This window comes from Anguilla rostrata, chromosome 13 (genome assembly GCF_018555375.3).
Source record: "Anguilla rostrata isolate EN2019 chromosome 13, ASM1855537v3, whole genome shotgun sequence".
NCBI classification, from domain to species: Eukaryota; Metazoa; Chordata; class Actinopteri; order Anguilliformes; family Anguillidae; genus Anguilla; species Anguilla rostrata.
In genome coordinates, this window is record NC_057945.1 from 5,075,863 (window position 1) to 5,100,863 (window position 25,001).

Below are 25,001 nucleotides of genomic sequence, written 5' to 3' on the forward strand. Positions count from 1 at the left end.
CCAAAAAAACGTTACTACTTTTCTTTTGAGGCCATCAATGGTTGCGGTAAAAAAAAAAAAAAAAAAACGGTCCCGCCCCCTGAAGCATTAGACGAGGCGGGTGCTTTATGGAGAGAATTTGCGCAGAGTTGTAATGACCGTTTTTTTCTGGTTCGTCTCGTTCTTCCTGTCAGGTGACCTCGAAGGGAGCCGGCCTGAACCCCAACGCTAAGGTGTGGCAGGAGATCTCCGCCCTGCCCAGCGACGCCCCTGTTCCGCTCTCCGATTGGTCACCGCCCAGTCCCACTGGCACCACTGAGGGTGAGCTCACAGTGCTGGGCATTTCTCTCTCTCACACGCACACGCGCACACACACATACACACATACACACATACACATACACACTCACAGTCAGTAAGTCATACACACATACTCTGTTACACATTAACATACATAGGCATGCAAACACTCACTCACAGAAACGCACACAACACATACTCTCTCAGGTGTGCCCATTGCCAAATTGAGTCATGCACACACACATACACGTGCACACGCTCTCAGAAGCGCGTGCACACACACTCTCACAGTAACATGCTCTCATACATGTGCGAGTACTCTTATACATGTACACGCAGTAGTGGGATCTCAAAGCTTTCTGCCATGCAGCTAACTTTGCTGCGTTTTTTTCGCCGCTGTAAATTGACGTTTCCCTCTTGGATTGGGCTCGAGGGGAGTGGACACTGACTCGCTAATGGCCTGCATGCTTCTCTGTTGCCAGGTCACCCCGAGGCCCCGCCCACTGAATGTAGTAAATCCTACATCATTGGTCTTGACAGTGCTGGGGAGAGCGGTCCCTCCGCGCACCCTGAAGGAAGCGTCAACGGCGTGGACTCTCCAGACTCGGCGTTCTCCCCCCACGAGCCAGCGACTAGGCCGGATGGTCAGTATTGGGGGAAAAACGCCGTCCGCCCAACCCAAAAGAATAAAAAAAAATGAAGATGCTGAGGTCGAGAGAAAGTCGTTTTTTAAACTTGCGTGGAGGTAGTGCTGAAGGGAATCGGAAAGGCGAGCTCGATGGCGCCGATGCTAGCAGGACCCTTTTCCGTTAGCTCGGTTTTTCTGCGCCGCCGATTCGCTCGGGCAGCGTCTGCACGCGCGCTGACCGGCTCTGTCGTTACAGGCGAAGGGGAAGGGGAGCCGGCGCAGGATCGGCCCGTCTCTGCGGAGAACCTGCGCGAGTCTCTGAAGAAACAGCTGGAGTTCTGCTTCTCCAGGTAGGGAACGGTCCTCGGGTCCCCCCCCCCTCGGCCACCGGCTCTGGCTCATTTCTGCTTCTCCTTCGCTAATGTGCGGCTCCTACCCTTATTTCGAATCAGGAAAGAGGGCGTGCACTAGCCCACACCTCCCTGAGACTGCTTTCTGCAGTCCTACACCTCAGCTGCCTGTTTGGGTACCCAGTCGGTTTACTGCCGATCCAGCAAGGCCTGGGCAAGCAGGGTGTCAGGCACCCTCTCCACCAGAGGAGGCGCTGTTGAGCGATGTGGCCGGGAACACCCTGCCGAATGTAACCATCGCTCTCGGTGAATCTTTGGTGTCGGCACACTTGTTGCCTGGCCACCGTCAGGACTGGCCCTATTCAGACCCTGGCACGCGTCGCTGCTGACAACAGGCACCTGGTATTTTTAATCCTGTATTAATGTGTAAATGGGTTTTATCATGCCCCAGGGAGAACCTCTCCAAGGACCTATACCTGATATCTCAGATGGACAGTGACCACTTTGTTCCCATCTGGACCATCGCCAGCATGGAGGGCGTCAAGGCCCTGACCACGGATATGGACCTGATTCTGGATGTGCTGAGAGGTGAGTCTCTCTGCCAGTGTTCTTGTAGCATAATGACTGGTTCTAACTGCACAGGAATAAAGAATAAGCTCCAAAGGGTCTACCATGTGCTATGGACAAAGTTTTGCATGATGGCTGCATTTCAAAGTACTGCATTTCCGGATCACTGGAAGTCAGTCTCCAGCTCCCTCAAACAGAAAATTGAGCTCGCGCAAAACGTACAGAAAACATACACCATATTACTGACTTTTGAAAGGTATTGGGCCCCAGGAAATGAGCACTGGCCTTGGATTTGCATGAATGGCATTCACCTCCTGTGGAATTGCATCACATCCAGTGTGTCCCCTAGAAAAGGTTTATTAGTGGAAAGGGTGTGGCACCCCATGGTCACCTCCAAGGACTGGATGTTTGGCTGTTACAAAGCCCTGCTTTGATTATGGATACTGCTGCTACTGCAAGCTGCTATGTTTCTCCATTTTTGCTATATTGGCCCTAGGTGTTTGCTAGATGAGTATTGCAACTAACAAGGAACTAACTGTAAACAAGGAGGTGGGGAGAATCCTTGCTGTGGTAACTGTAAGCTACGTCTCATCTCGTCACTTGGATGCAAACGGGTCAGTTTCAGAATGTTGGAAAACCACAAGTTTTGCAAAGTCACATTGCAGATCTTTGGTCTGAACTGGCCCTTGTGTGGAATGTTGCTAAAGCAGTCTTTAGGGAAGAAGAATATTGAATTTAAAATAGGACATTCAACCATCCACCCACGGTCTGGTGAATATCATAACCAGTCGTGACATCCAAGCTATGAGCAGCTACAACCGTCTCCTGGATGGCTTTATTATGATATAAAGTTTAATTTCGTGACTAGTGCACCTTTATTGGAGCTCACTTGTGTTTTATTTACAAGTTTAAATACAAGACTCTGCAACCAAGGTCGTTATGTAACACATTAGCTAGCTAGAGTAAGTGGTAAGAGTTTGTGGTAAATGTCACTTTAGCCTGCTGAAATAATTTACAGTCTTTGTTTTTAAGAGTTATTGATTTTTGTAAATTTAGATGGCCGCTGTGATTCAGCTAATATATATTGGGCTGACCCTGATTGGTTTAAGTCCTATAATGAAGCTCTGCAGTTTTTCAGTCTGTACCTGCAATATACTGCCCTTCAGATACAGAACGAGACGTGTAAAACACTGTTGGGTTTCACATTAGATAAATGCTTCTCGTTTTCTGCTGCCAGTGCGTGTCGAAGTCATTGGACCAAACTGACCTGATATTTCTCCCCCCCCCTCCCCTCCGATGGGCAGCCTCTCCTATGGTCCAGGTGGACGAGAAGGGGGAGAAAGTGCGTCCGAACCACAAACGCTGCATCATCATTTTGAGGGAGGTGCCGGAGACCACGCCCGTGGAGGTGAGGCGGGGTCTTTCTTTCATGTCTTGCAGATTCATTCTGCAGAACCGCTGGCTTTCACGTTAAACTGTGCTTTATTACCTAACATCTAACGTCTCAGATTCTGTGTTAACTTACTTTATATTTATGGCTGTTGCTTTTGTTGTTGTTGTTTTTTGTTCCTGGAAAGTTTGACTGAGGGTCAGTAACTCCCCGTCCCAGTATTTCAGGAGAAGGGATTCTCTCCCTTGTGGGGTGAGGCGGCCACAAACAAAACGCTTCCCCGACCTCACGTCCTCCTCGTTTATTTCCAGGAAGTCGAGGCCCTTTTTAAAAGCGACGATTGTCCGAAGGTGCTAAGCGTGGAGTTCGCGCACAACAACAATTGGTACATCACATTCCAGTCGGACACCGACGCCCAACAGGTGAGCGTCTCCGAGCCTGCCGCTGTGGCTTAAGCTGGCGGTATGCTCAGTAAAAAGAAAGAACTTCAGGATTGAGAACCACCGGCGAACATGGCGGTATACTCAGTGAGAACACCGCACCGTTTAAAGTCACTCCACGCCGCTGGGGCGTGAATAATTACGAGGCAGCTATTAACCGGGGCTGGAATCTCGCCCAGATCTCCGTCTCGCGGCTGTAAAGAGAAGGGCTACGCGAGATCACAACACAAAACAAAAAGTTTAAAGTGGCTTTAGTTTATCTAGCTATGCAAAAGAAGAAAAAAGGCAAAGAAGACGGTACGTTCAGTTTTGTCTGTACATTCGGCAAATGTGGAGTTTAGACGAGGGGGTCCTCTTTCTCTTATTTCCGAATGTGTGCTAGGCATTTTTGATGACTTGCTGAAATGCGCAGCACCATTCATCAAACATGCGGGAACTCGCAGAATTTCCATCTCTACAGAAGAGAGATTGGCGTTGACTTTCCGTACATTAGCATGTGAAGTCTGCCGTCTGAACTCTCAACCGTGACATAACCAACCATATGATATTTGGACCAATAGCTGAGAGGGGGATGTCGGAGAACAAGAAATAAGTTTTCCAAAAGTTCTCCCTGGAGGCCGTCACACACACGAACACACAACACCGCGTCTTTTTGTTCGTCAGCTGTTCTCATTGCTTCGTTTTGCTCAAAAAGTTCTACTTCTTACGAAGTGTACTGCCTACTTTAGTCAGAGGGACACTGCTGCTGTTTTTAAATGGCCTCAGAAACGATACCTGACCTTCAGTGTGCGTTTTGGGGATTGTCGTGAAGCCAGTGTGTTGTTTCCCCGCAGGCATACCGGTATTTAAGGGAAGAAGTGAAAACGTTTCAGGGAAAACCCATCATGGTGAGTAGCTCTGTGGCGTTGGAAGCATTGAAGGTGAATTGTGCCTACATGTGTGCGCATGGTTTTGATAAGAAGGTGGGGACTTCAGCCAGCAGTAGTATCTGTTTAAAGTGTGCCCCCCCCGCGAGCCTTTGCTTCTGCAGACCGTGGGCAGCACTTCCTGTTTCAGTTCTGTATGAAGTCGGGCAGAGGAACATACCGGGACGATGGTTATCGAACGCAGTAATGGGCATCGCCACCGTATGGTGTATTACCTTTCTTTCCGCCTTTTTCTTTTTAATTATACCTGCAGCGCTAGCACTAGTGTATGAGGTGCAAATAAAGAGAAGACCAAAGGAAAGGCAATACCAGACATGGCGGCGATGACCGTTATAACTTTCGATAATTATCATTGTGGTGTATCACCCAGCCCATAGTATGAAGGGTAAACACTGCCCAGGATACGTGGAACCAATAATGCGTGTGTGTGTGTGTGGTTATAAAAGTCTACACACCCATATTGAAATTGCGGGTTTTTGTAACGTAAAGCCTTCCGCCCATCCATTTTCTAACCGCTTACAGTGGTAACCCTGAAGTAAAGGCTGAAATTGATAAACCATATCACCCCTTTTCAGTGTGGCCTTGCCTGTTTGGAGGAGCGGGCTATTTGCGTTAACAATCAGGTGTACGTAATAGTGTAGCTGGTGAGAGTGTGTGTGCGTTAAAGCACGCATACACACAATCTTTCACTATCGTGCAATTTTCACGTTGCATTCAAGCTTTCATTCATTTTTAGGTTTATTTAGGAACTAATTTAAATAAAATCTGCTCCGTAGCGGGTAAATTAAAAACGTTTAGATGGCGGTAAAGAGCCCCCTGTGATGATCAGTATCGCGCTTGGAAGGATCCAGGTCACTGCAGCTGTGGAGGCTGTTCTTTTTCCTCCTCCTTCTCTTCCTCTCTTCGTTCTTTTTCCTCCTCCTTTTCTTCCTCTCTTCCATCTCTCTTTCCTCTGCTCACCTCTCCTTCCTTATCTCCCTCCTCCTTTCCCTCCGTCAGTACAGTGGTCCTGCCCTGATGACCGTGAGATTATGAGATCTGAGGGGAAGCTCACACGTGCATGTACACAAACACACACACACACACACACACACACACACACACAGACACAGTTCTTCCCAAAAACAGGTAGTTTCTTGAGACTAAATGAGTTGGAAATGTCCTCTGCAGGACGTTGTCGCGTTCACATACGCACACGTTTGCCTGAGGGCGTGACTCTCACTGCTCCCGAATGCCAGGCGATATCATTGTGAGATTCCAGTACGGTCACTGTGGCGCAGCCCTGCTCTGAAAAGCTGTGCATGAGAAATGTCCATTGTGGGGGACAAACCCATGCGTTACATCATGACCGGTTCACCGTACTGGAGTTGAGCTGACACTCTTGTCCAGAATGACTTCGCGCGGGTGCGGGAATTCCCTAGTAGGGGAAGTGTGGTCCTGAGAGAGCCACCAAGTGCAGGAAGTGCAGGCTTGACTTGTCAGCTGCTCAGTTGAGTATAAAACGAAGTTATGCATACATACTGTACAGAAACAGAACTTAGCGGTTAGGGAGTTGTGATTAGGGCAGGCTGTAAGTGTAGTTTTTTTTAATATGATTCTGTTTGGAACTGTTACCGTGTGTCTGGGGTTCTCAGGAGTCTGTTCAGGACGGTCAGGTGAGCAGAAAGTGAATTTAACCCCTTAAAGCCAGCTTTTCCTGCATTGTGTTTATACTCTGCACTTTATCACTCACTTACCCTCGCTTTCACCTCTCTTTCCTTCTCTCCTGCATTTACCTCAATCTTTCTCTCTCTCTCTGCCCTGTCTTTACCTCCCCCCACTCTCTTTCTCTCTCTCTGTCTCTCTCTGCCCTGTCTTTAACCATCTCCCTCTTTTGCTCTCCCTCTGTCTCTTACTCTACCTGTCCTTTTCTCTCTTTCTCTCCCTCTCCCTCTCTCTCTCTCTCTGTCTCCAGGCTCGGATAAAGGCCATCAACACCTTCTTTGCTAAGAACGGTTACCGCAGCCTGGAGGGTGCAGCGTTCTCTCAGCAGACGCAGTCCCCGTCACAGTACAGCTCGCCCGTCTACATGCAGCAGGTCTACAGCCCGCAGCAGCAGTACCCCCTCTACGGCATCGTCCCCCCGACCTGGCCTTCCTCCCCGACGCCGTACTTCGAGACCCCCCTGGTGAGGCCCCTCCCATCTCACGGTGGCCTAGCTCAGGGGACCGGCTTCATGTCCGAGGTTCTACTGTATTTGGACCATTGAGTATTCCCATATTAAACCTGAAACTGAAGAGGGATTTCTATGCTTTCGGAGATCGAGTGAACGGTAGAGCTTTTTGTATTTGAATGGAAGGCTTATTTACCGGAACTAAACAACATTTAATTTACTCTCCTATTTTTGGAGCTGAGTAATAAGGTATTGTGTCGCTAATACAGGGCGGTGCTTTGTATGTATGGTGCAACAGCCTGACGTTAGATGAACACTCACCAGTCCATTGGTCCTCTTCCACAAGAGCATGCAGTTGTGATGTATTTCTGGTATTGGGAAGCGGTATTCTTACAGGGTAGAAGGGTACATACAGCATATGAGCTGGAGATTCTGTTTTATGCATTGATAAGGTGACGTGTTAGCTGAGGGGCTCTCTGGTGCATTCTGGGTAAGCTCTTAAGGGGCCTTTGGCTGCCCAGTGCCAGGCTGCTGACGCGCGTGCGCCTCTGACATTCCAGGCGCCGTTCCCCAACAGCGGCTTTGTGAACGGCTTCGGCTCGTCCGGGAGCTACAAGATCGGCGGCGGCTCCCTCGGCGGCGGCGGACGGCCCTTTCCCCGCGCCCGGTACGTAGCGTCCGCCCCCGCGACCGCCTCGCTCCGCTCGCCGCCACCGGCTCACTTCCTGTCTGTCGGCCGCCTGAAGCCCCGCGGAGACGCGAGCTCGCAGTGCGTTTCTCCCCAGCGCCAGAGGTGGAAAATCCAGGTTCAGAAAGTATAAAAGTCCTTCCCCAGTGTTTTGTTCCAGCCACCTGGATTTGCTGATTAGCGCTGTTCTTCAACCAGGAGGTAGAACTAATTAGTGGAATCAGCTGGCTGAGTTCACGGGTGGAAGAAACACATGGCAGGACTCTTACTTTCTGACCCCTGGACTTTCCACCTCTGCCCAGCTGCAAGCTGGCTAGTGGGGCGATATCGCCAAACTTTCAGCTCGTTGGGTAGAGAGAGAGGGTGTGGGCAAAGCCCGTTTTCACATAAATTACTTCATGAAGTTTTGGGCAGTTTGGCAATAATGCATGTCCTTGGTACTTCAATGTGCTCTCAGTGTAATACTCTTTTGGTACTGAATGTAAACATTTTTTTCTGCCCAGTGTTGAGAGGGTTACAAGAAAAGGCCTTGGTTTTCTTGCAGTATTTGTAAAAAATAAATAAATAGAAACTAAGAATTTCGTCCGAGCAGAGTTGGGGAGTTTCAATTCAGTGAATTTGGGCAATCAGGGCATGAATTTAAACTTGAATAATCATTCATTGAACTGACTTGAGCCCTGTTTCCAAATAATCAATAATTGTGACTGGTGTGTATTTAATTTTGATTTCGGATTATGGCAAATCTCCTTAACACCAGTACCTTGACTAAAAATGGTACGCTAACTTTAAATGCTCAAATAACGAATAACCAGTTAGCCTGACCCCCTTCCTTCCCATTGTTTTTGTTGTCCCCACAGTGTCCCGCTTTATTCAAGAAAGAATGTAATAAATGCCTTCAGGTATTGTTATTTTGTCCGTATCCACATAACTCAAAATCATTCATCCTTCTCATTGATCATCACTTTGGTTGGTTAGTCTTGGGTTCAGTTGTGACTCTTCCTAACTGTGTTTTCTGCATTTTTTTTACCTCACAAATCCATGGGGGGTGTTTGCAAGCACAGTTGTGTTGTCCTTTAACTTTTGATCTCTGGTTTCTTTCACTGGCAATTTTACTCGACCGGGGGACTTTTTATTTTATTATTTGAGTCATCGTCACTAACCGGTGTTTCTTTGTGTCTTTCATTTTTTAAATTGCTTTTATTTTTGTTTTTCGTAACAGACCGCCTTTGAAAGTTCATTCTAACTTGCGAACTAGCACTCCCTGCCACATTCATGAGTATGTCTTGAAATTTTAGTTTGAATAGTAAAATCCCTGAGCTGTGAAAATAATTGTTAATCTTTATATTATACATAAAGAACAAAAGAAATGTCTTGATATTAATCTGAGATTGAGAATGTATTATTTTTATCTTGAATGCTCCGGAATGCTTTTGCACTGCTCACTACGGAAGTGCAAAAGAGCTGCGTCCATGTTTGGTTCATTTTGCATGCATTGCAATGAGTGTTCCTCATTCAATATTTAGTTTGTTCCCCATTCTACATTCTTACTGTTCCGCATTCAACATTATGAGTCTTCCCCTTTTGACATTCCGAGTGTTTCCCTATGGACATTCTGAGTCTTCCACTTGTGACATTCCGAGTCTTCCCCTTGTGACATTCCGAGTGTTTCCCTTGTGACGTTCCGAGTGTTTCCCTTTTGACATTCCGAGTGTTTCCCTATGGACATTCTGAGTCTTTCCCCTTGTGACGTTCCGAGTCGAGTGTTCCCCATTCCACTTTTCGAGTGAAAGCACACTAGGTTTGTGTTTTATGCTGTCAGGTTTGTTTACTCGGAAGCCACGGAGTGACTAGTTCTAATAGCGTAGGTTTCATCTGCAAATAAATGCAAACGAGCCCTTGTGGGCGAGTACTTCACCCCAGCCGTGTTGCTACGGCAGCGGTGGGTGCTTTTCACCTGGGGCCCGTGTGGCTGCCTGTGTGTTGCAGCTACTGATTTTATTTATTAATTTTTTTTACGAACTTCCTCCTCAAACAGGAACCACGTGAAGACTCACCCGAGGCCCGGCGACGGGGCCCCTGCCTCGGGGACAGCCTTGCCCCTGCTGCCGGGGCTGGGAGGCCCGGTCCTGGGCCCGTCCGAACCCAGCCCCTCCTACCCTCCGAGAGACGGGCACCTCTCTCCCACCGAGGCCAACGGCGACGCCAGCGCGGCGGGGCGGGGCAGGTGAGGGGCCGTCACAGAACACTTATTTTTCTTTGGTGTTGGGGCTCGCTGTAGCTATGTTAAAACCTGGCATTAGGTTGGTTTCCCTCGCATATTCCCAGTTTAGTGGTAGTAGGGCTTTCATTGCTGTGATGTTTATTCTCTATGTTTAGCCGTTGTTGATGGATTGGCTAGTCATAGCATTAGAAATATTGCTGCCAAATTTTATGAACTCCCGCCTGCTATTTTTGGCAAATCGCACAGACCAACCTGAAAGTCGAAACCAGTGCGTCTGGCAGGATTGTTCGTCAGGGTCAGAATTTGTGGTGGCTGTCGCACTGCTAGCAACACCATGCCCAGCTGCACTGCGTGCGTGCAGCCAGATGTGAGGTGTGGCTGCAGAGTGTATGCGCATGTTGTGTGTGTGTGTATATGTACGTGCATGTGTGTGTGGGTTGTGGTGTATCAACCAGGGAGAGAGGGGTTAAGTCATTTCTGTCTTATCGCACATTGGCCTAGTTCCTCTGTATGGTCATTTGTGCTCCTGTAGTCCATCTGCACCAGCTACACACACACACACACACATACACACGCCCATACACACACAGCAGTTAACCTCTACACCTGACCCAATCAGCAGTAAGGTCATGAGATATTGATGGTCTTTGGGGGGAGAGTCTATGTATGAGACTGAACCAAGGTACAGATCCTTAGGGGAAGTAAACCATGATTTTGCTCCTTCCCCAGGAGAGGCTCATATCGAGGCATGAGGAGGAGGAGAGAGGAGGAGCGGACTGCTGTAAGTGCCTTTAATATGCGTGCGTACGTACAGAAAGCAATGCTGCACAGTCGTACACTGGCTGCATTGCAGGGTTTAACGTTAAAAGTCAACTGGAAATGGAAAGGCTTGCATTTGGATGTTTGATTGGACTTTAATGGCTTGTATGTCCCTATGTTAGTCGTAGCTAACTTTAAAGAGAGTTCTGATCGACGGAACTCCTCCCTGTTTCTCCAGAGGCCGCCGCCCCTCGCCGAGACCCAAGCCCCGCCCCCCAAGTTCGACCTGGCCTCCTCCAGCTTCCCGCCGCTGCCGGGCTGCGTGGCGAGCGCGCGGGGCGAGCCGGCGCTGGAGAACCGCCTCTCCGACGTGGTGCGCGGTCTGAGCCGCCCCAAGGTGAGCCGCGGCCCCGCGCGGGCCTCCTCCCGTTTAGGGGAGGCCTCTCCTCCCACCCACTCGCAGGCTTCAGTTTGACTGCTGCGAATGTTTTAGGAAAGTGTGTAATTATCTTCATATTACATTTTGTCCTTCGTGTCAAACAGCTCACTGTTTGGGGGGGGAAACCCCTGCCCTGGAGAATTATATAAAATTTTGGTGACTGGGCTGCTGCCCAATAAGTTAGGCAGGGCATACCCCATTCCTGTATAACACTGAGAGCTTTGCCTTTTATGGCTTCCTACAGGATTACTGACAATAACCACAGACTCTAACTCCTTACAAACATTTTGTCCTGCATTGTTCATAGTGCTGGATACGCTCTAGCCTGGCATTACATAATTTCCCCATATCCAATGAAGATATTCAGTGTACTCAACAGGAGTTTTTTTGAACTGCGCCTTTTAAGCTCTGCTTCTTTAGCAAAATGCGATTAATGGGCAGTACCATTCACTGATTGCGTAATTAGCTTTAGCCTTAGTAAATAAGATATGCGCTCTGAGTTATATATACGTACGTCTAGCACCAGGTATCTTAAGTCTTTCTTCAGGCCTTTTATCTTTCGTACTAGGAACCAATTTAGTTGCCCTTCTTTGAACCTTTTCCAGAGCTTCTATCTTCCTTAAAGCAGTCTGGGTGACCTTACTATATGTGATTTATCTAGTAGTTCTTCATCCCCTATCTCAATATCTGCTAAGGCATTCTGAGTGCTGAATGTACCTTTTAGCCTATTAGCAGCCTCCTCTCTGGTGGTAAACGACACCCAGGTCCCTCACCTGTTAACAAAAGGCTGACTATCTTTTTTCCAATATGCAGGCAGGGAGGCAGACAGACACAGACAGACAGACGGCAGTTGCTACAGATTATAATGTCCTGGTCTCTTGATTGGTTGCGTCAGTATGAATGTTTAATTAACATTTAATTCCTTGGTTGCATGTTGCACAACGTTATACATATTTGGTACCTACATTTAGCTAGATACACTAAAAAGTACACCAAAAGTATGTGGACACCTGAGATCCAACATCTCATCCAAAATTATTGGCATTAATTTGGAGTTTGTCCACCCTTTGCTGCTATAACAACCTACACTCTTCTGGGAAGGCAATGGATTTGTACTAGATGTTGGAGCATTGCTGCAGGGATTTGTTTCCATTAAGCCAGTAAAGCATTAGTGAGGTCGGGCACTGATTGGCAATTAGGCCTGGCTCGCGGTTAGCTTTCCAGTTGCTGAATGGGGTTGAGGTCAGCGCCCTGTGCAGGCCAGTCAAGTTCTTCCTCATAGTTCTCAACAAAACCATTTCGTCTTTGAAAACAGACCACCCCATAGTTTTTCGGATTTTAGCTAAACTCAATTTTTTACATAAACAGAACTACAGCATCATTTTTTGTTGGGCACCAGGTCATTTTGGTATCTATGGAAATTAACAGGCTGACATTGCTGCAAAGGAGGCCAAAACTACAAGAGTCAGGGAATGTTTACTGCCACCATCAGCCCTCAGACCTTGCTTACATGCTTACATCATAAACAAGTGGCAGGTGGAATGGGACCAGTGCGAAGGTAACAAACTGCATGAAATTAACCCAGAAATTGGAAAGAGACTTGTGTTTTCTTTTAAAAGCCCATGGGACCAAATTGTTTTTACAAGGTGTCGGATAGGTCACTCAAGACTCACCCGTGCCTTTTTATTGAAGGGTGAAGAACCACCATCATGCGACTCCTGCAGCATTCCCTTGACTATCAAGCACATTTTACTGAACTGCCCTGCCTTTAATACCACAAGACAACCGTTTCATTCAGGAAGTTCCATGAAAGATGTTTTTAACAAAGTGTCCCCTGAAGGAATTTTAGAGCTGTTATCAGAAGTACATTTGAAACATCTTATATAGGTTTTATTTAATTTTCTGGTTTTCTATTGATTTCTACTTTCTATATATTGAAATATTATCAGTGCCATGTTCTCACCATGAAATGGCCTTAGATGCTGACATGGCTCTAAATAACAAAAAAAACAAAACCATTTCTATGTGGGCCTTGCTGTGTGCCCAGAGGCATTTTCATACTGAAACAGGAAAGGGCCTTTTCCAGACTAGGGGGAAGCACAGAATCATCTAGAATGTGATTGTATACCGTAGCATTAAGATTTGCCTTCACTGAAACTAAGGGGCCTAGCCCAAACCATGAAAAACTGCCCCAGACCAAGGGATGTCCAGATACTTTGTGTATAGCAGTAGGTTAGGTTACTTCCTGCACACTTCATAGATGCATAGAATCCCTAGTGGCTACATACCTGCTGACACGTTAAACTGCTGTTTAGTGATATGGCTGTAGAGTCCATTGTCGGAGAGGAGCTATGTATACAGCTGTGGCTGTAGCTAGTTGACACATTAGCCAAATTTCAAATTGTTATTAGTGTATTTTATAGGTATATGTCCTTAAAATTAGACTGTTTTCATGGTGGGTTGATTGTATGTGTATGCAGTTGTTCTCTGAATGACTACCTTGGTGTTGGTGTTTCTTAAGGAGTGGCACATTAGCAAATGATATATATTTATACTTAGCAACTTGGTGATTTCTCTCAAGTGGACTTTTTAGTGGACACAGTAGGAAGAACAGCTTCCTCCTCTTGTCAATAGTAGTACTCATGTTACAGAACCAGTCTCATGCATTAACTGTGATACTCACCAGTGTGTTTTAATGATGGCCACTAGATGGCAGTGTCAACCTATTATACAGCCTAGGTCTGAAGCATTCATTCATGTGCATGAAATTAAAAAAAAAAAATTTTTATAGTGTTATCAGCAATACTGGCCCAAGTTACTTGAACTAGTGTTAGAAAATGTAAAAAACATTTGGGGTACGGCTTGTTTGTTTTATCACCGGTGCTGACATTTGTATTACAAACCAGTAGTAGGGTGACCGGATCACGAGGAAGGTGGCTGCTTTCTGTGTTTGAGAGAGTTCGTCTGAAGTTCAATAAGCGCATCGGTCAGAAAAGTCATCGTTATGCGTCTGAGCGTTTTCAGCATTTTGACTTCCTGTTGTAATTTTGCCTCGCCGTCTCTAGCCGGAAGTGAAGGATTCTGCCTGCAGTTCCTCCGGCGCCCAGGAGGAGGCGCCGTGCGTCCCCAGCCCTTCCCAGCCGGTCTGCAAACCTATTCCACCCGCTTCTGATCTCCCCGCTGCCAGGTACAGAGGGGCTGTCCGCTCTTTCGTCGGCCTAACCGCCAAGATGTCTCATGTGCAGAGTGTTTGTTGGCCCTGCTTCTCCGGCTCATGTCCCACAGTGCTTTGCACCTGCCCGGACTTTTAGTCGCTACTTCTGATGAATTCTGATCTCATCTACTTGCGTCTCCAATTGGATGCAGAACTTCTGATCTCTAAAAACGCTAAGCTAAGCTTGACTGAACCAGCAGAAGCGCTATTTTGGTTCAGAGAGTTTTACTATGATGGTGGTTCCAGCACTTCAGAAAGATAATGTACTTCAAAGGTAGTTTCGCACCTCTCATCCTACAGTAGCAGGGACCCGGAGTGCTTTGCACCGTGTTCAACAGAGCGGTGATTTCCTCCTTCCTTTTATACAGTCAGAATGTGTGCTCGAGCTGAGTCACTCAAGCAAACACTCTTCCTCTCTCTCTTCATGCAGTAACTTGAATAAGACTCTGAAGATTACTCATCTTGCATGCGCACTAGAGTTGTCCGCACCCTTTTCTCTGTTACCCCCAAAAAACGGTGAATGTGAGCCCCTGGTGGGGTTTGAATTATAGAGCTTTTGCGTTTAAAATTTTTAAAAATCTAAATGCACATTAAAAAATTTTTTTTTACATTTTTTTGCTCGAAATGGAACTTTTTAAAACTCAGTCACAGTTTGTCGGTTGCGGGATAGTTTGACAGAATCTCATATTTGTCTGATAAAATATGCACTCATTTTGGTTTGTGCCATTGTAGGTTTGCTTGAACCTAATTGGCTCTTTCTTCTTTTACTCAGCAGTGTTTCCCATCATGACTCAAAGCTGGAAAAGCCTGATGTCCAGAAAGCAACCATACGTACACCGGGCCCCGCCCCTGGCCCCACCCCCGCGTCCCCTCAGCCCAGCCAAGCCCAGTCGGGCCCCGCCCCTAAACCCTGGAGCTCCTCCTCCTCTGCTCCCATAGTGCCCGCCCCCAGCTCCGCTCCTGGGCCGGTAAGCCATAAAGACCAGTTAGCCTTGTTTCAGAGGTTAGACGCAGTGCTTGTGCGTAGCCAGTTACAGCTGCTCTCTTTCTCCTCCAGCTGTTTAAATTGGCTGTGCATGCTCAGAGTACTACGGTTTTTAAACTGGCCATATTATTTTTGTTCTCCCTCTGCCTCTCTCCCCCCCTTTATCTCTCCCCCCCTTCCTTTGTTCCCCTCTCCCGCTCTCTGCCTCCCTTTTTCCCCTCTCTTCCCTCTCTCCTTTTCTGTCCTCCCTTCTCTCTTACCCTCTCCCTCCCCTTACCCTTCTCTCTCTCTTTCTCCCCCTCCCTATCTATTTCTCTCTCTCCCCCTCCCTCTCTCTCCCCCTCTCTCTTCTCCCTCTCTCTCTCTCTCTCCCCCCTCTCTCTCCTCCCCTTACCCCTCTCTCTCCCCCGATCAGGAGCTGCGTAAGCTGAGTTATGCGGAGGTGTGCCAGAGGCCCCCGTGTAGCCCCTCCCCCGCAGCCGTGCAGCCCCTCCGTGAGCTCCGCGCCAACAAGGCAGAGGACCCTGCCCCCGGCCCTGCCCCCGGCCCCGCCCCCGAGCCCGGCCCCACCCCCAACGGACCCTGCCACAGGCCCGACATCCCCCCCACGGACAGATCCGGAGAGGGCCGGCCCTCCCGAGCGGGCGGGGCCCCCAGGGCGGGGCCCGCTGGCCTCAAGACCCGAGAGCAACAGAGACGCCCCCCCGTGGCAGGACACGGGTCCCCTCTGCGGGCCCCCCGGCGGGGCAGCAAGGAGCAGAACATCCCGCCCAAATCGCCAAAGTGAAAGCGGAGGAACTGAGTGCAGGGAAATGCGAATATTACACACAGATATATGCATATATACAGGAGGCCAGAGAGAGGGGTGGAGAGAGTGTGTGTGTGTGTGTGTGTGTGCGTGTTGTCAGGCGAGAGCTGCTGGAAGCAAGGGTGGTTGGGTGTGTGTGGGTGTTTGTGTGTGTTTGGTGTGGTTTGTGGGGTTGTGGTGTGTGTGTGTGTGTGTGTGTTGTGTGTGTTTTGTGTGCGGCGTGTGTAGGCGGAGCGGGAGCAAAGGGGTGTGTTGTGGGGGTAATCAAACAAAGCAAACCTAAAAACAAGAAGAAAAAGTTGTGACTTGAACTTGTTTAATCAAAGCAATCAATGAGGAGGGAGAAAATGAACTCATCTCAATCCTTGCTACCTTCAAATGTTTCTGTGCTCCTCTGAACGTCCGTATGATTTTTAAAAAATGATAATTTATGGATTTTTTGTTTTATTTTTTTTGACGTTTGGAAAGGAGAGTTTCTGGCAACAGAAACAGACGAAGCCATTTCCCCTTTCAGATGGAATGTTTTTGGTTGGAAGAGAAATGCACTACGAAGGGGAGAACATGGATGCCCATTAGGCAGTGCATCCTCCACTTTCAAACGAGATTATTGTGATTCGTTTTTTATTATAATTTTTATTTCGCAGAATCACTGAATTGGAGAATTTGGAATGTAATTTGGAGTGATTGTGAAGGTTGATTTGCAGTAGTGATGATGGTTTTACTGTTATGAAACAGTAGTTGTACAATTTTATTTTTAGTTTTTGTGGGATGGGGGGGTGGGGGTTAGTTTTTTTTTTTTTGGGGTAAAGAGTGATGGTTTTAACAGAGGCAACAGGAATTGGGCATAGTTGCATAGCTGTTGTAGCTCAAGCTGTCATTGCTCGTCGTGAAATCTCTTGTATGGATGAATCAGCATTTGAAATCGGTTCATGTGAGCTCTCCTAACTCAGCTGGATCTCAAGCAGTTGAGTTCTGAAGGTCCGTCCGAGTGGTTCTGATGGTATCCGCTGTGCCCAATTCGTGAAGCACGGAGGGTTGCTGTGACGAATCACGGGGTTCACAGGTTTTCGTGCAAATTTGGCGAAGATTAGGCCAAATAGCAGCGCCGCTGTCATGTGCATTAGGCAAGTCGGGTGATCCAATAGCAGAGCCTTAGTCATGCAAGGAGTTGGGAAGGAGTTGGGCCAATACCGGAGTCTGAACCCTGCATTAGTCCCGCCTCTTCTGTTCCATGCATTCTGACATTTTTTTGTGTGTGGGGATTTCCCCCCTCTTACAGATTCTGAATGTACTAAACCACTGGTGATCAGTCCTAAAGCCCCTTTTTTCAACTTGCCTCAAAAGTCGCTTTTCCACCGCATGGCTCGACTCTACTCGACTTTTTTGGTTTTCCATCGGGCAAAAGTTGTGGATAGTACCTGGTACTTTTTTTGGTATCGCCTCCGCTCCCTTGGAACCTCGATGGAGGTGATACCAAAAAAAGGTGACGTGAAAACACTGCAGACCACTGATTTGTCAGAAACGGCAGTTTCATGCGACGTCGTTATGACGACCAGCTACATTGACGGAGGTACTATCTGCAGTGGAAAACGAAGTACCTGGTGCCAAAAGCGAGTCAAGTCGAGTTGAACCAGTGCCATGCAGTGGAAAAGCAGCAAAATTGGGTCCTTCAGGACCTGGACATCTGTTGTATCCCAGTTCCCTGCCCAGGTGTAATTGCAGCTTTTTTGCTTTTTTTATTGTCAAAAAATACTTTGTAGCTCAAGTTAGTGAGTGTTAATCAAACAATATTATAAATATTTGACACGACTGACATTTGTAGAAAGACAAAATAAAGACACAATCAGTAGATGTTGCTGGTTAGGCTCATTGAAAGGATGAGGGAAATTAGGTAACATAACATGATATAATGACGAGAGCAGGCCATTCAGCCCAACAATGCTCGCCATTTTCCTAACTGAATGAAATAACGCTCTGATTACCTGACCAGTACTGCTGCAGGTCATCGTGTTTTAGATGTTCCTGGTGAGGCTCATTGAAAGGATGAGGGGAAGTGAGGTCATCGTGTTTGGACTGAAGCGTAGCGATGCGTAGCTTCTTGGATTCTTGCCGGTGGGAGAACCGGAAAGGCTGTTCTGAGTGTCTGGGCTTCGTCGGCTCCGCTTGTCCTTCCCTGACCAGTACCGCTGCAGTGTGTGTAGGAGTAAGACCAGTACCGCTGCAGTGTGTGTAGGAGTAAGACCAGTACCGCTGCAGTGTGTGTAGGAGTAAGACCAGTACCGCTGCAGTGTGTTCAGGAGTAAATCAGTACGCTCAGTGTGTGAGGAATAAACTATTACCGACTGCATTGAGGAAAGACATTACGTGAGTGTGTTGGTAGCTCATTGAGGTGAGGGAAATTAGTACCACTGATTAATGACGGAGGACCAGCAACAAGCTGCATTTCTAACTAAGAATACGCTCATGTTGACTGACAGCACTGCTGCAGGTTGTGCAGGAGTTCGCTAGGTCGCTGCAGGTGAGGGAAAGCAGGTCTCGTGTGTGAGGTACGAGACTCGGATCTGCGTGTGGGAGAACCAGAGCTCGAGTGTCGGGCCGATCGCTCAGTGTCTTCGCTAGACCAGGATCGCTGCAGTGTGTGCAGGAGTAAGACCAGGATCGCTGACACGGCAGTTTGCCTGGTCATCTGTCGTTTACACTGAGATGTTCTGATCTTTGTTTTGGATGGCCAACATTTAAGCATTAAAATTTCTAAATATATATTGACTAAATTTATTATCTGTCATTGGATTGGTCCTCCACGATAAAGTCCTGTCAACTTGAAATGGTCAAATCTTGGTGCTTATACAATGGCCAATAGCTATACCCTAAGAATATATTTGACAAAAGACAAAAATATATTTGCGTTTAAATTCTTATCAGTGTTCCGTATATTCAGAACCTTCTCCATACATAACCCTCACAGTTCATAAAACATCAGCTTAAATTGTGTACTAATCTGAGTGATGCTTATACAAGCATCTTTTAGATTGCTGTCCAGGAACTTGGGTCCCCCCCCCCCCCCTCATCGCCACTTAAATTCTGGCTTTGGTAAACTAAAGAAAATACTTTTGTAGACTGTTTTAAAATGAGAACTGAAAATATTACGTGTAGTCATATTACTGTGTTTAAAACAGTTGCTTGGTGTAACTTAAATGGCAAGAATGTTGCACTATGCAAGCAAAGGAGATTACCTTCCAGGAAAGTGAAACACCTGTCAGTATTCTTCTTTTCTCTAAGGAGCTGTGGCATTGAATTATCCCTGAAGTACGGCTATTGGAAAATTGGTCATTTTACGTGGCCGTAAATGTATATGTATTTTTTAGAAGCTAGAGCAACCAGTGCTAAATGGCGGCCTAAATGGTTGTTAGAACGGTCCCCTCACTTTTTTTTGGTCGTCTCCCAGACGACAGTCCAAGCTGTTCCCCCCGATGTCTTCCTTTTCCGACAGAGGCATGGATTTTTGTGATTTCCTTTATGGACTGTAGGCTAGTATCTGTTTTTTGTAATTATAAATGTTTTTCTCCCAGCCTGTTGTGTAGCCACATGTTTGCTTAAAATGAGTTTGCTTAAATCCACGCACAAACACTTCCAGGCACACCTTCCAATGTCCTTTTTGTAGACTTCGGTGTGGACACTGAGTTATGTGTTAGGGCTACTTCCTGAAGTAAACTACTGACTTATAAGGGGGGGGGGGTGTTGGGTGTTGGGTGTTGGTCCTAACATGGTTGTACAGGGTGTTGGTCCTAACATGGTACAGTCACATTCTGTTTGTGTAGCTGAATATTTAAACAGCCCTTGGTGTCCGCGCCTACCTTTATTTACGTAATCGCTGGAAAGTGGAGTCATAGGGCGGAAGTTCAGTGTAATGGCTTCGAGGTTGGTCTAGTAACCAAAAGGTTGCAGGTTCAATTCCCCGGTAGGACACTGCTGTTGTACCCTTGAGCAAGGTACTTAACCTGCATTGCTCCAGTATATATCCAGCTAATGTAATGGAGCCAGACAAAGAGCCAATATGCCCTCTCCCCCTCCTCGTGTCATCATTCATGCCTTCACTAGCCTGCAGTTCTCAGTGTTATCCAGATCAAAGGCTGGTGTCCAGGAACAATGGCAATCGGGCGAGTTGCTCATCTTCGTTTGTTTTCGTTTTTTGTTCAGCCCAGAATTAGGACAGCCCTTTTTCTGGATGGTAACTGGTGACAAAACATTGTGTGGCTTTGGATTATTTTTTTCCCCTCAGCTGTAGTATTCGTTTAAAAAGACTGGCAATGTTTTTAGAGTATTATATAGTTTTGACTTCTGTTACGGCTTTTAATTTTAATCCCTAGGTGCTCCGCTCTTCATCAGTAGAGTTTGTTAAAGCTGCATGTGAAAATAGTGTTGGGTTTCTACATTTATATGGTTTCAGACTTCCGTAACCATTTTCAGTGCATTGAGGTGTAGCATTGCAGTAAAACATTGAATTAAAACACTAGGGCCAGTTGTTTTAACTTAAGGGCAGCTTGTAGTCATAAACTTGTTTTAAAGATTTTTGTGTATTGTGTAAAATAATTTTGGGTGTGCATGTGTAAGGTGACATTGGTTTTGCGGAAATTCGCATAAACAGGGTTGTTTTACAACAGAGGCTAGGCCCAAGTAGTGAGCAGGGGAAATGTATTACTATTATGTGTGAAGTGCTCCATGATGCTAAATTAGAAAAATTTTAATTGAAAGAGACTGTTGCAACAGAAGTGTTGTGATCTCATTCTGGCTCTGAAAAAGTGTTTTTTTGTTTTTTTTGTTTGTTTTTTATTTTTTTAAATCCTACGTTGTGTGCAGAGTTGACGTGCGCTTGTGTGGGGAAAGATGTGTGGTGTTTTGGGGGTGAAGTAGCTCTGTGTGATCTGTGTCGGTCTGCGCTGTGTCTGGAGGTACCTGTGGTCCAGTGCTGGGTTCGCCTCTCGACCCAACGTATGTGAGTACCTGTGGTGTTGCAAAGAAATAAATCTGGGCGTTTTCTCCCAACACTTCAACGTAAATCTTTTAACCAAAAGTCCTTGACGCAAAGTGACCCAAGTGCCTTGTTGCTCTCATTGGACTGGCTGTTTCAGTGGTATGCAGAGAAAAATGAATCCCCCTGAATTCGATGGCGTAAGATTTGTGTTCCTGTGTCGTCTGCACGGTCCATCTCACCTCAGCAGTTACGTTGGGGCTTGAAAACTGGTGTTTATTGTAGGGCCAGTAAAATCTTTAAATGATAATGCATTCAACGCCGTTATTGGGCAAGACCGGCCCCGTAGACTATACTTTTTTTTTGTTGTTGTTTATAAAATTGTTTTTATTAAGAGCTAAAAAGGCTCAGTTCTAATCATGTGAATGGCTCTCAGCCGTCGGGTGGATCTGGTGAAGACCAGTCCCGGAGCACAGACGGTTTGGTGGGTGTTTGGCGCTCGTTCTGTTCGCGGGTTGAAGCAGCCTGCGGCAAGTGCAGGTAATCTGGCTGGACTCGTGTGAGGGAGAGAAACGACCTAACCAGAGGTTGCGCTGCTCTCGCGTACTCTGTTTTTTTCTTTCTCTTCAGAGGTGCATCTTGAAGAAGCTCTCCATGTAGTACAGAGGCAACGTGAGCATCGATGCTGAGAGCAGCATCACCCACATTGGAATGTTGGTGAGGTTGCAAGCTTGTTGTTTTGGTCCTTTTTCAATGTAGTTGGCAAGGAGAGTGTTTTGAAATCCACAGTAGACCTTCAACATCAGGAGTGTTCTGTTGTAGGTGTCGGGTGCGTGTGGTTGGAGTCAGGTGCGTGCGGTTGTAGGATTCGGGTGCGTGCGGTTGTAGGTCTCGGCTAAGTCATTTGAAGCAGTCTGGATCCTGTGACACTACATCTATTTGAATCAGTCTACCAGGCATTGGTGCCTTCACCAAGCAGTGTAAATGAGTCTGTTAACTGTGTCAAGTAACGTTGAGTGATTTTGTTTGTTCATTTCCTTCATTTTTATTTTTTTCCCCTTTGTTCTTCCCAACTTTGGGATGACCGGTTTCCCCCGCGCCTATTGGTGAATCTTCCACTATTGATTTGAGAGAGCCTGGGGCTGAGGAAAATGCGTCCCCTCGTCTGGAGTGGGGCTGTACCATATATCCAGTCACGGTTTTTAAGGTGTAATAACCACTGCCATGGGACGTGTAGGCCATTTTTTGTCTTTTTTATTGTTTGTTTTTATTTTAGAATTCTTGATGTGGTAGTAAACAACCAAACATCAGTGGCCACGTGAAATGCTTCCTGGAAAAGACATCACTGATATCTATTCAGTGTTGGCAAGACAGCTAATCGGCAGCAAGGTTATACAGCTTCTTGGTGATTGTGATTTATTTATTTACCTTTTTATATCACGCTGTAAGCTGCAAGGCCTTGCTGCTGATTGCCCATCTTATCAGCACCCAAAAGATCTTGGTGTTTTTTTAACCACTTACAACAGTTCCTTAACAGGATAAGCCACCCAGCAGCACAGCTTGAAGGGATTTTGAGTGGTGGTTATCATTTTGAGAAGAAGGGTATTCGAAGCATTGCTTAACTGTTCATTAGGTGGTGGTGGGGAGGGGTGATTTAATTTCCCTTGCTTTCTTTGAGTGGAAATTAAGTTGTTTTTGAAAGCTCGATCATGGACGTGGTCAGGGAAAGACATATAGATTGATATTGACATGGTTTCTGTATATGAAGGCTGTTACACTGATTGGTTATATTTTAATGGGAACTATCATTTTATCCTAGCGCAGGAATATCATATCAGTAGCTGCAACTAGAGATATGTAGACCAGGATCAGCAGTCACATGGGGACTGAACTGTTTAATGTGGGGTTTGGCGGTGTGGAATTGGCACGCTAGGGGTGAGCCTTTTAGGCTTTTGTTTGTGTGCTTAAATACAGAATGAATGCTGTCTTTAGAACACCCATTTTTCCATACGCATATATTGCATTATCGTGTCCTATCCAGTCCAGAGCGTTTTCGTTTGGACATGGGAATGACATCACCATTTACTTTTTTTTTTTTTTTTTTTTTTTTTTTACATGAAATGATCTTCCTTTTCAGTTCAGGTAACCATTGACTTTCTTATTTATTTTTTTGTGATCTGAAATTTTCAGTGTTTTAAATGTATGGGGGGGGGGGGGGTGGTGGCAGGGACTTGAACTCTTTGTCAACTACCAGTGGTCCCCCAAGCAAGATTATGTTGATGCCCAATTTCATGCTGGGGTTTATTTTGCTTTTGTTTTGTAGGTGTTTTGTCAAATATCTGTATATATCTTTGTGTTTCTGTGTTCACACATGATCAGCCTCTTTAAGCTCCAGACCAAGATGGCTGCAGTTTCCTTTTCATCCGCAGCAAATTCAAGCCTTGGAAACAAGTTTGGCTTTAGCCTCTTTAGGCAAACAATGACTTTAATTTAGCAATTAGTGACAGTTCATTTTTTTTGGGTCGGATGGGGGGGGGGGGTTATTTCAGTTGTAGTGTGTCTTTTTGATTGGGTCACACAGCTTTTATCTGTGTAGAAGAGCACAGCTTTTGGTGTGCTAGGAGACAGGTTCATTTTTCCTTGTCAGATGCCGTTGGTATCTTGACTGAAATCAATGCAATTTTTTTTCTTTTTTTTGAGAATTGGGCAATGTACACACAACCTCTGGAATTATACTTTCACTGCACAAGCTGCTTAGGAGTTGAAGTGTATTTTTTGTTTTGGAGCACAAATCCCCAGATGCCCTCATTTATGGCCAAGTTGACAGGCCATCAGAAACCTGTGTAAATATCTAAAAAATCCTTCATCGCACTCACAGGCTATCTGGGCCAATCAGAAAACATAACACTGAAACTGAAATCATGTTGAAAATGTGAACTGTAAGTGTTGAAACGCCAAAAACCAGCAGGCCGAGGAACTGAGTAAGGTTCTCGGCCTAACGGATTGAGGATGGTTGGGTTGTGGGGGTTATTGTTTTGAAACTTCAGGAGTGCGTACGAAGAGAACTCAACACATTTAAGCCCGCCATGGAAAATTAGAAAAGAAAAAACCCGAAGTGTAGCTGCTGCGCAATTTCAGCCAGAGAAACATTCATTTTAACAGCCTCTCAATACCAAAGCTGACACACATATGGTGGGAGGTTTGGAATGTCTTGAGTGTGCGTGTACTTGCGTGTGTAACATTGAATTTGTTGACGATACACTTGCACTACTGTCGCTTCAACCCGTACTCGCATAGATTTCACTGCGGCTTTGTACTGTAGAGACTAGGTGCGTGAGGTTCATGCAATGACTTGCTTTGTTTAAAAAAAAAAAAAAAGAATAAATTAAAAATAGGTCCTTCAAAATCTAACATGAAAGTTATCGTACCGAATATCAGAATGCTGATTGTGTTGTATCATTGCAAAGGTGGGAAACAAAAAATCTAATAAAAATTGAGCTGTAACCTTTTTAATAAATGTTCTTGTTTTACTGTTTTTTTTACTTAGCCAAGCCTGTGGACAGTAACACTGTTGTGCAGTAAGCATCCCAGTAACACTTGTACAGTAAGTATCCCAGTAGCACTGTTGTACAGTAAGTATCCCAGTAACACTGTTGTACAGTAAGTATCCCAGTAACACTCTTGTACAGTAAGTATCCCAGTAACACTGTTGTGCAGTAAGCATCCCAGTGTTAAGTTCCACTGTGTCCGCAAGCTTCTGCTAAACCGTTACACCTTCCACAGCCTGGCAGCCCTCTGGCAGGCCCTCTAAGATCAGTCCCCACATTTACAAAGTCTGCTCTTAATGCTGGGTGCCTGCTCAGTACTGAGTGGAGGGAGGCTATAGTTCAGTCAACCCATGTACACCTGCCTACACCCCCATTCACCCCCTTACACCTGCCTATACCACCATACATCTGCCTACACCACCATACACCCTTACACCTGCCTACACCACTGTACACCTGCCTACACCACCATCACCCCTTCACTGCCTACACCCCCATTCACCCCTGACACCTGCCTACACCACCCTACATTGCCTACCCACCATACACCCCTTACACCTGCCTACACACTGTACACCTGCTACACCACCTACTACCCCCTTACACCTGCCTAACCCCATTCACCCCCTTACACCTGC

At 46.4% G+C, this 25,001-nt stretch overlaps 1 protein-coding gene and 1 long non-coding RNA gene across 5 annotated transcripts in view; both read left to right on the forward strand.

The window, feature by feature from the left end:
• The window catches only part of LOC135237824 (la-related protein 4-like), a 28,401-nt gene extending 12,438 nt beyond the window's left edge, over positions 1–15,963 (forward strand). For 2 of the 4 annotated variants that reach the window (XM_064305316.1, XM_064305319.1), the window contains exons 2-17: positions 174–300; positions 762–923; positions 1,164–1,257; positions 1,709–1,845; positions 3,129–3,232; positions 3,526–3,636; positions 4,488–4,541; positions 6,535–6,747; positions 7,293–7,399; positions 8,278–8,319; positions 9,456–9,644; positions 10,371–10,422; positions 10,639–10,797; positions 13,905–14,026; positions 14,826–15,021; positions 15,454–15,963. In XM_064305316.1, coding sequence (XP_064161386.1) covers positions 174–300; positions 762–923; positions 1,164–1,257; positions 1,709–1,845; positions 3,129–3,232; positions 3,526–3,636; positions 4,488–4,541; positions 6,535–6,747; positions 7,293–7,399; positions 8,278–8,319; positions 9,456–9,644; positions 10,371–10,422; positions 10,639–10,797; positions 13,905–14,026; positions 14,826–15,021; positions 15,454–15,825 — 2,241 coding nt within the window. In that variant the 3' untranslated portion in view covers positions 15,826–15,963. The remainder of the gene's footprint in view (positions 1–173; positions 301–761; positions 924–1,163; positions 1,258–1,708; positions 1,846–3,128; positions 3,233–3,525; positions 3,637–4,487; positions 4,542–6,534; positions 6,748–7,292; positions 7,400–8,277; positions 8,320–9,455; positions 9,645–10,370; positions 10,423–10,638; positions 10,798–13,904; positions 14,027–14,825; positions 15,022–15,453) is intronic. The other 2 variants (XM_064305317.1, XM_064305318.1) reach the window with 2 other exon arrangements.
• A 2,751-nt stretch (positions 15,964–18,714) lies between these two features.
• Positions 18,715–24,332, forward strand: LOC135237608 (uncharacterized). Its single transcript, XR_010324875.1, has 2 exons — positions 18,715–21,637; positions 21,681–24,332. It is a non-coding gene; the product is annotated as an uncharacterized LOC135237608 (long non-coding RNA).
• The last annotated feature ends 669 nt before the right edge of the window (positions 24,333–25,001 follow it).